This window comes from Thunnus maccoyii, chromosome 12, assembly GCF_910596095.1.
Source record: "Thunnus maccoyii chromosome 12, fThuMac1.1, whole genome shotgun sequence".
Classification (NCBI taxonomy): domain Eukaryota; kingdom Metazoa; phylum Chordata; class Actinopteri; order Scombriformes; family Scombridae; genus Thunnus; species Thunnus maccoyii.
Genome location: NC_056544.1, coordinates 17,787,692 through 17,801,640, shown reverse-complemented (window position 1 = coordinate 17,801,640; position 13,949 = coordinate 17,787,692). Strand labels below are relative to the sequence as shown.

Here is a 13,949-nt window from a genome sequence, read left to right as displayed (position 1 = left end):
TAAAAACACCTCATCCAGTTCTTTGATGTTTCGGACAGAGAATTTGCTCGACCAGATGTGAGCAGCAAGATGAAACAAAACTTTCTTTTGAGATAATTCAGCAGCTTTAAATATCATTTATTTCCTCTGTTTATATAGCAGCTCAGAGTCACGACCCTTCACCTTTCAACTTCATCGCCCTTGAACAGTAATTCTTCTCACAGCCAGGTGAAATAATCAATATAAAACTGATACTGAATTACATAACATGTAATTCAGTGTGCTAACGCTAACCTGAGGAAGTTACAAAAGTTTAACTAGAAGATTGGTTTATGACATAGGGAAACATGTTTCTACCATCATTTTTTTTTTTTTTTTACAAAGTATTCTGTAGTTTTTGTACTTCTACCACCTGGGATGTTACAATCAAATGAAACAACCCAAAGATGCAAAAATCAGTCTTTGGTCGACCTGCTCACCACACCGCTGTGGGTACAAGTAGGAATTGCTTAATTTTAAGAAGTCATTAACAAAAAGTTTGAGAACCAGTGAACACAGCAACTTCATGATCTCTGTAATTACTCATCTAAATTATTAAAACACAGCATCACACTTGAAGCTCAGACGCAATAAATACCAAGTATTCACAGCTCATGAAGGCATTTAAAATAGTTTCACAATTTTGGATACATGAGCGAAGCATTTTCTCTTTCTGCTTGCTTTGTGCTCAGCTGAATGTCTGACTATAGCTGTTGATACTCGTCTTATATTTCCTTGGCAAGATGGCAGATTCATTCATGACAGTATGAGTCAAAGAGAGAGATTAATTTAACTTGCTGTTCACCTCTGTAGCCCTTGATGCTTCTCATAGACCGAGCGCCATAAATGATACCAAAGAAAAACATGTCTCCATAAGATTATTAATAAAGCTGAGCTTGAAACACTTTAAGATAAAAAGCACAGCATTGCACCAAGCAGAAGTCTGTAAAATGCGAACCAGCGAGCGTACAAAGCCAACCTGATGTTCACCCTCAGGCCAGCCTCTCATGCCAGACCAGATTTGATTTGCCAACCATTTACTACCAACTGTCTCATGCACCAAACAGCATGTGCGTCCCCCTGCAACATACACCTGATGCTTTATTTATTTTATTTTTTTTATTATGATTATTTCTGATGGTTGTTTTCCTTCAATGCCAGCAGCCTCTCTGCTTTGCGTCTCCACTTCATGAGTATCTGCGTCCACTTGGCCGTGTGCCTAGAGGATAAGACCGCAATTATTTTCTCACAGAGATGATTCTGCTAGATTACATAAATCCATATCTAATTCACACAATATGGTGTTGGAACACTGGAAAATACTCTGTGTTCTTCATTTTACAAAATCCTCTGAGAATGCACGTCTGACAGCAGCACCTCAGATACTGCAGTTTAGAGAGCTTCCTCTAATCAGCGATAACTAGACCTGATTTCTCTGAATGCAGCACCTGAGGAGACCCTGGGTAATGAGAGAAACTCACATCATAATTATGATTAAGACAAAGATGCTGAGAGTCGTCCCAGGACAAAAATGAAGAGGTTTAGACAGAGAAATACAGTTTTAATGCGACCGTGTAGCACGTGTGGATTTGAAGTCTTCATTTTCCCTTCAGTGTCGGCGGTGGCAGATGGTTTCTGTCCCACTGCTAACACCTCTTCATCAGCTTAGGGAATAACAGGATTGGTTAAAATGAACACAGCTGACCTTTTAATTAACTACATGGACCATTATGGCTCTGTTTTAATCACAGACAAAGAAAAAAAAAGTATTCTCTGTCCTTGGCTTCAGCTTCATTATTGTACAGACACAGGACACACTTTTGTGGTTACCGGTGTGAGAAAAAGAGAAATATGCAGTAGGTTTTAATAAGAAACGTGAAAGAGCATACAGAAGAATTTCAAAGAAAACCTATTTTTAACTGTATCTATAGTATAATTTTGGCTGATTCAGACATCTGTGTTTCAATATTATCCAACAACTATTGGAGTTACGTGCGTCTTCCCAAAATATATGTGTAGTTTTATAAAATAAATATCTCCAGTTATATTATACTCAGTCCTATTTAACTCATTTGCATCTACAGTAAGTCGTAGTGTTTTTTTTAATGTTAACTAACATCATATTGTCTTTCTTGAAGGGGTATGATAAACAGTGAGGGCAATTAATCTACTGATAGAGTTCAAAATCACAGAGCATGAATTCTTTACCTACTTATGCATCTTATTTTTAGCAATAATTTGTAATCTTTTTTCCTCCTTATATGCAGAACACCACTGTTTGAGATTACTATGTGTCTTTTAGACCTCACAGTCCAATTTCTTTAGATTGCAAAAAACAAATAAGTTCTCTAAGAGATATGATAGAGATGCACAGACTGTCAAAATACTGTATCTACAACTAGATACATAGTCAGTAAAACAAAAGTCAGTTGTAACGTTTCCTTTGGTGTTTGACTGATTCTTGCAGTGATAAAACAATTACAGTACAGGAAAATATTCATATTTGTTGTGAAAGTTGTTACACTGGACTTCCTCTGCTTAAACTGGAATTCAGCAGAAGCAAAACAAACACATCTGAAATGTTGATCAATCCTTTATTGATAACTGTCAAAATGTACCCCTAAAAAAAAGTTGAAATTCTTGTTTATTTAAGTATTTATTTCCATAAGCTGAACACTTTCAATTGATTAATTCCAAATAAGTGCTGAACTCGTATCACTAGTGTCACCAGTGTGCACAGCTGGACAGCTTAACAACATATCATCTGATAAAGTAAATATCTACTTGGGTTCAAATGAAGCATTTCAAGGAAATTCCTCTGGAAGTGGACAACTGCTTTTACTACTTAACTACTACTAAACTACTTAAAATTACAATCTCAGAACTGTGTCTCTATTTTCCCTACAATCAATGCAGCACTGAATTACATACTGTAGTTCTTTAAAGGAAACTTTCAAGAGGTCATTTGGAAGTTGATAGGATGTAACAGACCTGCAAAATAAAATATTACCTTGGTGGATTGATGGGATGTTATTATACACATTTTTGCACAAGAAAAAAAAAGGAAAATATTATAGGCTATAACTTTTTGTGGTGTAGGGGAGATGTCTGCTTTGATATGTTATTCTTGTGCTTTAACATTCCTAATGCCATCCATGATACAATATATCCAGTCCTCTATGTCACTTGCATTGACTGTATATAAATGTGGACGACATATCTCCACTTCCTGCCGCTATGCACAAGTGAAGCCAAAACATCTTCTTTCCAGGAGCGGCCATCTTGCTTGTGTGACGTCATTTGGAGACTCAGCAGAGTCCTCAGCACACGCCCCCCTCACCTGTCCCGTTGTCTGACCTCTGAGGTTTGAGAGCAGCTGTCACAGATGTCCATCATGACGTCACCCCCCCCCCCCCCCCCCCCCCCCCCCCCCCCCCCCCCTTATTATATCATCAAATAACTAATTAAAAACAAACTTCAATCAGAAAAATGAGCACATGAACATACATCAGTGTGATAAGAACTACCTAAAATGACAGAAACCATCTTTTGGAAACATTTAATTGATGTGTACTTTGATTTTTTAATTTGGCTCATGTCCCATCCGCTAACATGGAGGCGGCAGGGCTTATGACTTGTACTACAGCCAGCCACCAGAGGGGGCGATCTAGATGTTTCGGCTTCAATTTTGGGGAGCTGTCATGACGTCCATATTATTTATATACAATCAATGGTCACTTGTGATAATAATAAAGAGCAGTATGTATGTATTTATTGTGGGCATGGGGCTCAGAGGGAGGGTGACTGGTGGGGGGGGGGGGGGGCAAAATATATTTTGGCCCCCCCAAAAGTCTTGGCACGGCCCTGCTTGTGCACAAACAGGTGTCTTTTTTTCCCTCATAGAAACCTGTAAAGGCGAGGATTATGAGGAGTGATATGAGGATGGAGGCGGCTGCTCTCCTTTTGACCTCCTTTGATCTGAAACCTCATCCTTCTTATTCACTGGCTATAACCTGCTGTCTCTCAGGTATGCAGCTACAGTCCACCATCTAGTGGTAACTATCTGAGCCAAACTGTGCGGTGTGCTGCTCACACACACACACCACACATGAACAGACCTGTTGCATTCATCTCCTCCACTTCCACTCATTTGAAATCTGAGGACAGGTAAATAACATCCCGCCACTGAAGATATTGAGACAGAACAATTCAATGAACTCTTCAGTGAAGTTTGAAGACACTGAGGCGTTGATTCAGACTTAAAGTGACTCATATCCCGGCAGCCGAATGAAGATGATGGGGATTTTATTCCCATGCTTCTCTTCTGTCACCATGCCCGTTTACGTTCATCTGTGCTACACTCCTCTGGCTCACAGCCACCCCGCAGTATTTATAGCCACACAGCGGTAATCACCACTCCAGGAATCCTCGCGAAATCATCCTCAAAACCACCTAAACTTGGACTGAGAGGAGGTGAATTTAGGATCCGCCTGATCGGGGGGCTCTCTCTGACGATGAAGGAGCGCGTGTCACCTCAAGGTAAAGCTGTGAAATTCATTAATCATCCCATTAGTTAATTGATGTATATTTTTTTAAATATATATATGTCCTGTCGGTCGCGCGCACTGCATTCACATTCTCTTCTCCCTCCTGGCTTCATTTTTTTTCTCATCTTCTTCATCTACTCCGCGTCTTTTCCTCTTCCTCACTTGGTTGTGCGTCAAAACACTGAACTCCGCGAGAAGAAAGAAAGAAAGAAAGAAGGAAAGAAAGAGCTCCCTAATTAGCGATACCTGTTAACAGGAGTTAATGTATTTGAAAAGACTGCCGACCTGCAGCTGACGTGCATAAACACGAGAGAGGGGTGGTGGTGGTGGGGTGTTGTAGGCTCTACAGTGGTTGCACTAATTAAAGCGAGATCACAGCTAGAGGCTTACATTTGAATTTAAAACAGAAGAGCATCTCCACACAAGTGTTTTATAACTTTAATGAATTATACAGATAAGGTGCAAGCAGTAATTATTGTCTGTAGTCACACTGCAGTAGGATTATTGATGTCCAGTGCTGCTCATGCTGATAAAAAAGAAAAAACCTTAATACAAGCTGCCATTCATGATTAATTTTTGTTTGAGTGAGTAACCCACATGTCATGGATCCACCCTCTTAGTTTTTGTTGCCTCGGCTGTGCTTGTTGATACAAGTGCCTTGACATTTAATTTTCCCCACAGCTCCAGCTGGAAGACTGACTGATAATACGAGGTATCGCATATCTCTGAACTTGCACGGCTGTGCTAAAATCAGAGGCAGCCCCGTCCATCAGCAGCATAAAGCTGCGATCAAGCCACCCGTGTAAATGTGTGCGCTGACCTTGTAGCCTCTCCCGGCTTTCAGACAGGCCGCTGTGCTGTGTCTGAGGCCAGAGCTCAACTCAGACTGTGTCCAGTTCATGTCTGAGGGGCCGTGCTGCTGATGAGTGACTCACTGTGCCTTTTGCTTTCAGCTCTCCCACACTCAGTCATCTTCTTTTCAGCTCCGGCTCAGTGGAAACAGCCTTGTTTCGTCTGTCTCTGACTGGCTCGTCTCAAACTTGCTGTTTTCCAGCTTTGCCACCTCATCTCCCCCTTATTTCTCTGTCAGTTACACACAGACACACAAACAAACACACACGCTTAACTGGATGATAGCAGCAACAACAGGATAAGGGTTTAACTGATCTTTTTATATGCTGTTAGTCTGGAAACAAAACTAGGCTTTAAAGTCTAATCTATTTATTTAATGTTTATGAGGTTTTAATATTTCTCTCTAAATGTCTCGCCATTACTTTTACCAGACCCGGTCTCAGAACAAAGTCTTATACCGCCCACTAACACTATTACTGGTGCTATTTCTGCACCACTGCCAGTTTAAAGCTTTTGTTCATTCAAACATATGCGCCGCTAGTATCAAAGATCTTACAGGCAGAGGTGATTGTTTAGAAAAAGAGCAGTGAAATGGTCGCATTCATCCTACATTTAAGCTGCATTCTTTAATAGGAAAAGTCATTTTTTTGCCAATCAGTACATCTTCTACATGTCATTCCTCTGCATCCCATAGCCAACCTTTAAATGAACAGTTTGACATTTTGGGAAATACACCTATGAGCTTTCTTGCAGAGAGTTAGATTGATACCACTCTCACTCTCATGTCTGTAAGTAAATATGACGCTGCAACCAGCAGCTTTTTAGCTTAGCTTAGCATAAAGACTGGAAACAGATGGTAACAAAATTTGCCAACCTCTAAAGCTCACTAATTAACATGTTACATCTTGTTTGATTAATCCGTACAAAAAGTCAAAAGTGTAAAAATTAGAGGATTAAGTACCAGATTATTTCTTGGCCAGTCTTAGGTTGGGTTGTGGTGAAATGTAGCAGAGATAACAGGTTGGGTTGAGGTTAAGGTAAGGGGAAACGGTCTATCTAGACACAACATTGGGACCAGGTCGCGTCCAAGATATAGTGTGGCATAAATTAACAAACAAGATGTAACGTGTTAATTTGTGAGCTTTAGAGATGCTGGTAGACAGATTTTGTCACCTTTGGACAGAGCCAGGCTAGCTGTTTCCCTTTGTTTCCAGTCATTATACTGAGCTAAGCAGCTGCTGGCTGTAGCTTCATATTTAACACACAGACGTGAGAGTGGTTTTCTCTTCTAACTCTCGGCAAGTAGGTGTATTTCCCAAAATGTTGAACTATTTCTTTCATGAATTTTGATTAGAACTATTGTGCCTGGTACTTTGGCTTTTAAATTTCTCAGCCTTTAAATATCAACAGAACAACAGATCACTTTCAGGCCAAACAGGCAACATAAACAAACAGATGTGGGCAGGCTGGATTTCAAAATGTGTTCTGTCTTCTGAATTAGTGTTTAACCTCTTTTCACTCATCATTTTTCTGCCTCTTTATCTGTTTGCTCTCCATTTGTAGCATTATGGTGAAACGGCCAACTCCCGACCTCTGTAGAGATGTTGACCAGTTCAGACCAGTCCCTCTCCCGCTCCCTCACACCCAACCTCCACTCTCCATCCAGCCGTGGTCCAAGTGGAGGGATGCATGTCCAGTCCTCCCTGTCTCTCCCCGAGCCTGAGGCCTGGAGGAAGCCCATCCCCACTGCCCGTCCCGGCCTGGCGCAAGGAGCTCGCTCCTGCTCCCTGCAGGTCCCCCATGCCGCCCCTGAGTACCTGGAGCTGCCTCCTCGAGCAGCAAGCTTTGATGTGCCGTGTGGTCAGGACGACGCCTCGTCTGACCAGGGTTCAGGGTCCCTGAGCCCCCACTGCATGCTGCGGCGGCGCGGGGGACTTGTGGAGCAGAAGGACATCATCATGGCTCACCAGGCACACAAAATCCAGAGCACGCCGCAAGCCCGTAGGAAGGAGTGGGAGTAAGTATAAAAGAGATTCAGAAGCGAGAGGTTCCTTTTAAATTATATGTGTTAAGAAGATAAATCTCCATGGAGGAGGATGAAGGTGCCAGTGTGAAAGAATGTATATACTGTATGTGCAGTATAACTTCTCAACCTGTTGAACCGCTTTGGGTCCGTCATCAGAAGCTCATACTGTTACACCACAGAGCTTTTATGTTAAGTAATGATGCCAAGATTAAAAATGGCGTCTTTGATTTGAATATTTTGATCAATAGACCTTTTTTAATGGCAGAAATTTTGACTAGTCACAGCAGGAAAAGCACAGGTGTAATTAATAACATTAATGATGGCTTCATTCCACATTAGCGTCCCCATAAGCCATGCAAGTGAGCAAGCGTGCATAATAACAGGGCTGTGGAAATGGAAATGGAATGCAGCCATTGTTTATGTTATTAATTACACCTGTGCTTTTCCTGTTACCATGAGTCCAAAAGTGTAAAGTGAATAAGGCCGACATACTGTAGTTATAATATATAGTAGATTCATCAATATAGCAAGAAGATACAGAATAGTATAGGACACTGCTGCACTAATCAATATTTTTTGGAACTATAGGATGAGACGACTGTGTGTAAAGTGACAGGTGACGCTCCAAGTGACAAACCCACATAGAATTATCACGTCTTTGGAAGTCTTTGGACCTTGTTTCGCTTTCCTATAGCCCGTAACTTTTCTGTTTTCCTCGTTTTCAGATGCAGCAGGTAGCTGTTTTCAGCAAGAAAAGGGCAGATAAACTTACTGTACACTACCTACACAGCACCAAACCCCAGACAGACAAAGTTAGCGACTAGTTGGTGAACATACTGGAGCATTTAGCAGCTAAAAAGACAGATATTTCCCTCTGGAGTTGGTGGAGACCAAAACAGAGCTCAAAGGAGAGTGAATATTGGACAACATCAAATGAATGCTAATGTTGCTCTGTGTCTGCTGGATGTGTGGGCTAAATAAGCAGCTGTTTGCTAACATGTTCATCATATCAACTTTATGCTGTGATAATATGTCAATGTTGTGTTTTCAGCTTGTTTTACTGCCCCCAAGTGGTCAAAAATATGCAAATTTACCCTTGAAATTAAATTTGGATTTTTTTACATTAACATGAAATGACACAGAGCCAAAGTAAACTGGTGACTGGGGAACAAAGTTGACCATCTAGCAGGATATAAAACCCCAGATATAGAGCTATAGATACAGCTAAAAGGCAAGGTGGTGAAAACATGACTGCAATAGGATCATGTTGCTCTGTTGTTGTTGTTTTTTGCGATCACAAACTGACAAACAGCTAATAAGTCGGTCTTGGAGTCTTTCTTTCTCCAAGTGGTCAAAAATATCTTAATGGAGCCTTAACAGAAACATTTAAGCGAAATATCAACAGAACAGGAATTCAATGATTCAAGTGAGTAACCATTACAGTATAAAGTATAACACTTATATTGTCGCTTCCCTTCAAAGTGCTTATTTCAGAGGGTGCTCCATAGTCACAATACATATGCAGATGCCTTTGTTGCGAGCAATGTTATAGTTCCACCAATGAATCACCAAATCAGTTCCCACTGCTTTCATTAGAAAGCTCCCAAGTTGATTTGGTGTTTTGTTTTTTTCATGCCCATGTTACATTGTTGGAGATAGTTTACTGTAATCAGATTCTGGGTAGTGTCATTAATGGCGGAGCTGAGGGTGCTTGCTTGTGAACTTTTGAACTCTGCAGCCGCATCGCTCTGATTATCTGCTTCCCACCACTCCAACATGTAGTGGTACTCCATCAGCATAACCCCCAACCCACCAACAAGCACCCCTCCCTCCCTCCCTCCCTCCCTCCCCTTCAACCCCCACTCCTCCTTCCTCCATCCTCTGCTTTCTCTTTACTCCAGTGTACCTCCAACACCCACTCCACATCCACTTTACTGGTGTGCTGTCATTCTCTCTTTTGCCCTCTAGCTTTCGCTCACATGTGCAGACACACAAAAGCAGAGCTATGTCACTTTTTTTCCCCCTCCCTGATTAAAGTCTTGTACATATACTTTTATTTTCAACCTGTAGGTGTTGGCAGCATGAGCAGATATGGCACCTAACAAGAGCTGAATGATTTCTGAGCACTACATGTATTGTGGTTATTTGTCCATTAGGGGATGCTAGGGAATCAAAGTAGAGTAGCAGTAAGTAGAGCAGAAGGGAAGCAGCATGTGAGCATTTGAGTTTGGGCATTGTTGATCCTGCCTGCATGTTAAATGTTAAATGATTATTATGAACAAAACTGGGACATTAATGATGTTTTGTTAAACCGTAGGGTGACGACTGAGAGTAGATGTATGTATGAATGGATGTATATAAGTATGAATTTTTAAAAAAATACCTTTTTCTCTCACACACAGAACTTTTCTTTGAGCTTTTATCAATGGATACCAAATATTTTAAGCTTTTGAGCATTTCTGTGCAACCTCGACCACAATGTTTACACGTCTCAAGGTAAATTGGCACGGTGTCACACCGATCTGCGATGATATAAGCAGCAGTTAGCGGTCGAATCAAACTGACATAACTCAGTTCCAGAGGATGTCTGTTGCTAGGGAACAGAGAGAAAAATAAAATGCTAAAACCACTCCAGTCAATGTTGGGCGAAAGCCTGTCTGCAATTATATAAATGCTCTTCAGAGTTCTGGCACAAAGTACGCACATTAACATTTTAACTCAGCGCATGTCACCTGCAGCCTCTCTTCATCTGTCTGCCTCTATATGCTGTATTTCTAAAGACGATGGACATAAAAATGCATCTCAAGCTCTCTTTTATATCTGCTTTTCTTGTCCTGTACTAAGCTACAGGAGTTTGACCCTCTCTGCTCAGTTTATCTCATCCAAACTTTACTAAGGCCCGAGCAAAATGAGACAAGCTTTTCTTCTTCTTCTTCTTCTTCTTCCTCTTCTTCTTCTTCTTCTTCTTCTTCTTCTTCTTCTTCTTCTTCTTCTTCTTCTTCTTCCGCTATCGGTTTACAAAGCTATTTTCAGAAGCCTCTGAGTAGGCTGCGAGCAAGAACAGAACAAAAGCCAAACACTCTTAAAACAGACTACATCTGGTTATCTATTCAGAGTGATGGACTATCAATGATGGTGACGATGCTGTGCTGTAGTCTGTCAGTTTGCACCTTAAAGATGTCCAATGACCCTGATGGGGAGGTGTGTGTGTGTGTGTGTGTGTGTGTGTGTGTGTGTGTGTGTGTGTGTGTGTGTGTGTGTGTGTGTATGTATATGTGTTTGTATGTGTTGGGAGAAACAGATTTCTGTAGGAAGAGGTTGCTCTATTGTGCAACATGGCTTTTGTTGGCAGAAATGGAAAAAGAACGGAGCAGGAATTCAAGAGAGCTATGTCGCTATGGAAACAACAGCAAAGAGAGAGCTAGAGACACACACACACACACATAGAGAGAGAGAGAGAGATATGTAATGTTTGCAGAGATGGACAAATATTTTTGTTGGGCAACATAGATGATGTTTTTAGTAATGAGTTCTTATATAAGACTTTTTTTAGTAGACAGTGAATGATGAATGCGCAGTTAATGAGAGACATGTACAATGTACTGTACAGATACTTCCTGTACATATTACATGCTAATCATCCAATCATCTGCTATTTTTACATTCTCCTCTCCATAGGTCAGCTTAGCCTTTTGTTGCTCTTTCTGCTTTGCATGAAGTGACACACCCGCCTGCTTTATGCAGATTAGGAAGAGGAGGTAACAGAGTCATGGCTGAGTTTTCAGAGCTCAGTTAGGGTCTTATTCATAGATCCTGTTAAATCAATTTTTTTTCCCCTCTTCTCCCCCAGATTTCGATTTGTTTGCCAAGCATAAATTTGTCACTCTCTCTTGGCTGCTTTCACAAATCCCCCCCCTCCCCTCAGTCTGAGCCCTTGCTCGCTGCCCGTCTGCATCCTGTGATACCTGTGAGGGGGAATATGTCGTGTTAGGATATCAAGTGGACTGTTGGCTACGGGGTTGATTTTTTAATTGCATTCATTTAACGTGACAAACAAGCAGGCATGAAAAGAAGCCACGACTTGAATAATATCATATCTGTGGGGGCTGAAGTGGTCATCTTCAGGAAACAGTGGGGAAGGGAGGAGAGCGGCAGATGGAGCGAGAGAGCCCACTCGCCTAACGAGGTCTCACTTGTGGCAGGGAGTGTGAAAAAGACCCGGCTTTCTTCTCGTCTCCCTCAAAAAGGGAGCAGCCCTAAGATCTAGGCTATTTCATGCTCTATTTTTACTCCCGACTTTTGCTCCAATATTAGCACAATGGCCTAGTTTTTAAATGTTTTAATAGTACAAGTCTGTCTCCATTAATGAAAATATGACAATGCTCTCTACTGTCAATTGCTGAAAGTGTTTAAATCTCACTCTCAATTTACACATGAGGGAAATAAGCTCATATCCTATAAATTAGAGGTGTTAAAGGTGGGAAATATGAAATAATCCTGTTTTACTTGCGTGTCCTATTCATACACTTGTTGCCTTTTTCTGTGCTTTGTCTCTGCTTCTAGTATTCCTGTTAAATGTATTTTCACAGCCTTTTCTCTTGCCACAGCACCCACAAACATCTTTACATAATTGGTTTTGAACCACATACCCACACAGCCTACTGTATTTAGCCTTTTTTGTTTTTTTGTTTTTTTAAAAAAAAGGTTTTGTTCATCCTCAGCAAACTCTAATTGCTATGGTAACAAAATATACGTCCCTCCTCTCTTCCAGTTTTCATTCAGATGAATTTTGAAATCGCCATCATGAAATGATACTGTGGGAGGGGGCTGCCGGTGCTTATGCGCTCCTGTCTGCCTGATAATTTTACCAGCAGGTGATAAGATTGTAAGATCAAGCAAGTCTCTCTACATTTTTTTTGACTTATTATAGAATAATTTCACGCAGTTACTTAAAGTATCTCGTTGAGACGGGTTAAACGGGGTTTCCTTTTAACTGAGATCTTCCTTTTTGTCAAGTTTACCGGGTCGAGGAGATGCGTAAAGTTTGCGAAGACTTCCCTCGGATCTCTCCATCTGATGAGCTGCAGAGTAGTTTTTGATCTAACTAACGGTTTGTCAGATCAAAATGAGCTTGGATGTTAATTGGAAACTGCAAAGGTAAACTCGGTGGATCTGTTTTTTTTTTTTTTTTTCCTTCTCTCGCCCTCCTTCGCTGCTTTGAGTTTAGAGACGCGCTCGCATTAAAAGTTGTTCAGAGCTGATTGTAACGCGCTGTTAAACAGATGGGATAATAGAGATGCTGAAGGGTTTTTTTTGCAGCTTGTGCACCTGAGTCGTCATTAAGTAAATGGATGATGATATTTTCCTCTAAAATATAAGCCAATTGAATGATATAATCCTTTTTTTTCTTGTGGATATGGAGTGATAGGAATCTGCAACTTTTGGGGGGGATTTTGGCGCTCGAGAAGCTGTCAGTGGATTGAAGGTGGATCTTTTTTTTTGCGCTTAGCTCCACTTTACATTTTCCTGTATAAAGAAGTCGTGTCTAGAAAAACACTCTTAAGCCGGCGGTCTCCTCATCTGTTTGTAGAATGGCTCGGTTTGGAGACGAGTCCGCTCCCACCACTGTGGACTCCGGGGATGGGGACTTGGAGCGCGGCGGGGACGGGCAGGACGCGGCGGCGGGACTCACGGCTTCCATGAAACAAGCCAAGGCGCAGCGGGCCCGGACCATGGCTCTGTACAACCCCGTCCCCCACCGGCAGAACTGCCTCACCGTCAACAGGTCGCTCTTCATATTCGCAGAGGATAACATCATCAGGAAATACGCACGGCGAATCATTGAATGGCCATATCCTTTCACTAAAAAAAACATTATTATGTCAAAGTTGCTTTCCTGATAGTTTGTTGTGGAGAAGATGCTGTTGTCAGTTCAGCACCACGGACAGCGACAGGCAGCACGTAAACACTCATGAGAGGTACATAATTTCTAAAGCGCCAAAAGTGCAATTTAAAGGGCAATTCCACCAGCTGTGAATGTGTTTTGCATGACTTCTCAAGCATTGCATCCTCTTTGTTCAGTATCTTTGCTTATTTGCATAACTTTACCCATAATTTCCAGCTGTTAGTTAAATCAGCAGCTGGAATAACTTAAGTTAACCTCCTCCTCTTATTCTTGCTCTCATGTTTGTTTGTTTGTTTGTTTTTTGCTGTAGTTTGGGGCTCCATGTGCTCCATGTGCTGGTAGAAGACAGAAAGTTGGCATGTGGTGATCATTAGAAGCAGCTCTGCTCACTGTGGGGGTGGCATGTAGGCACATAGCTGCTGCCTTAGTGCTCATTGGAATATGAACCTGGCCATGAGTAGGTGTCAGTTCAAATCCAACCGTGCAGGCAGGCGGTGTTTCTCTGCTTCATGCTGTACAGTCAGCCAACTGTTTCTTTCTCCTGAACTTCTCTAGATCTAACAAAGATTTATCAGGGAAGTGTGTTTTTTCTCTCTCTAGC

General features: G+C 41.5%; 1 protein-coding gene across 6 annotated transcripts in view; it reads left to right on the top strand.

The window, feature by feature from the left end:
• The first annotated feature begins 3,942 nt into the window (after nucleotides 1-3,942).
• Nucleotides 3,943-13,949, top strand: part of LOC121908148 (voltage-dependent R-type calcium channel subunit alpha-1E-like) — a 58,752-nt gene continuing 48,745 nt past the window's right edge. For 3 of the 6 annotated variants that reach the window (XM_042427915.1, XM_042427914.1, XM_042427911.1), the window contains exons 1-3: nucleotides 4,068-4,557; nucleotides 6,981-7,434; nucleotides 13,034-13,294. In XM_042427915.1, coding sequence (XP_042283849.1) covers nucleotides 7,019-7,434; nucleotides 13,034-13,294 — 677 coding nt within the window. In that variant the 5' untranslated portion in view covers nucleotides 4,068-4,557; nucleotides 6,981-7,018. Of the gene's footprint in view, nucleotides 4,046-4,067; nucleotides 4,558-6,980; nucleotides 7,435-12,846; nucleotides 12,929-13,033; nucleotides 13,295-13,949 lie in introns of those variants that run through there. The other 3 variants (XM_042427913.1, XM_042427912.1, XM_042427916.1) reach the window with 3 other exon arrangements.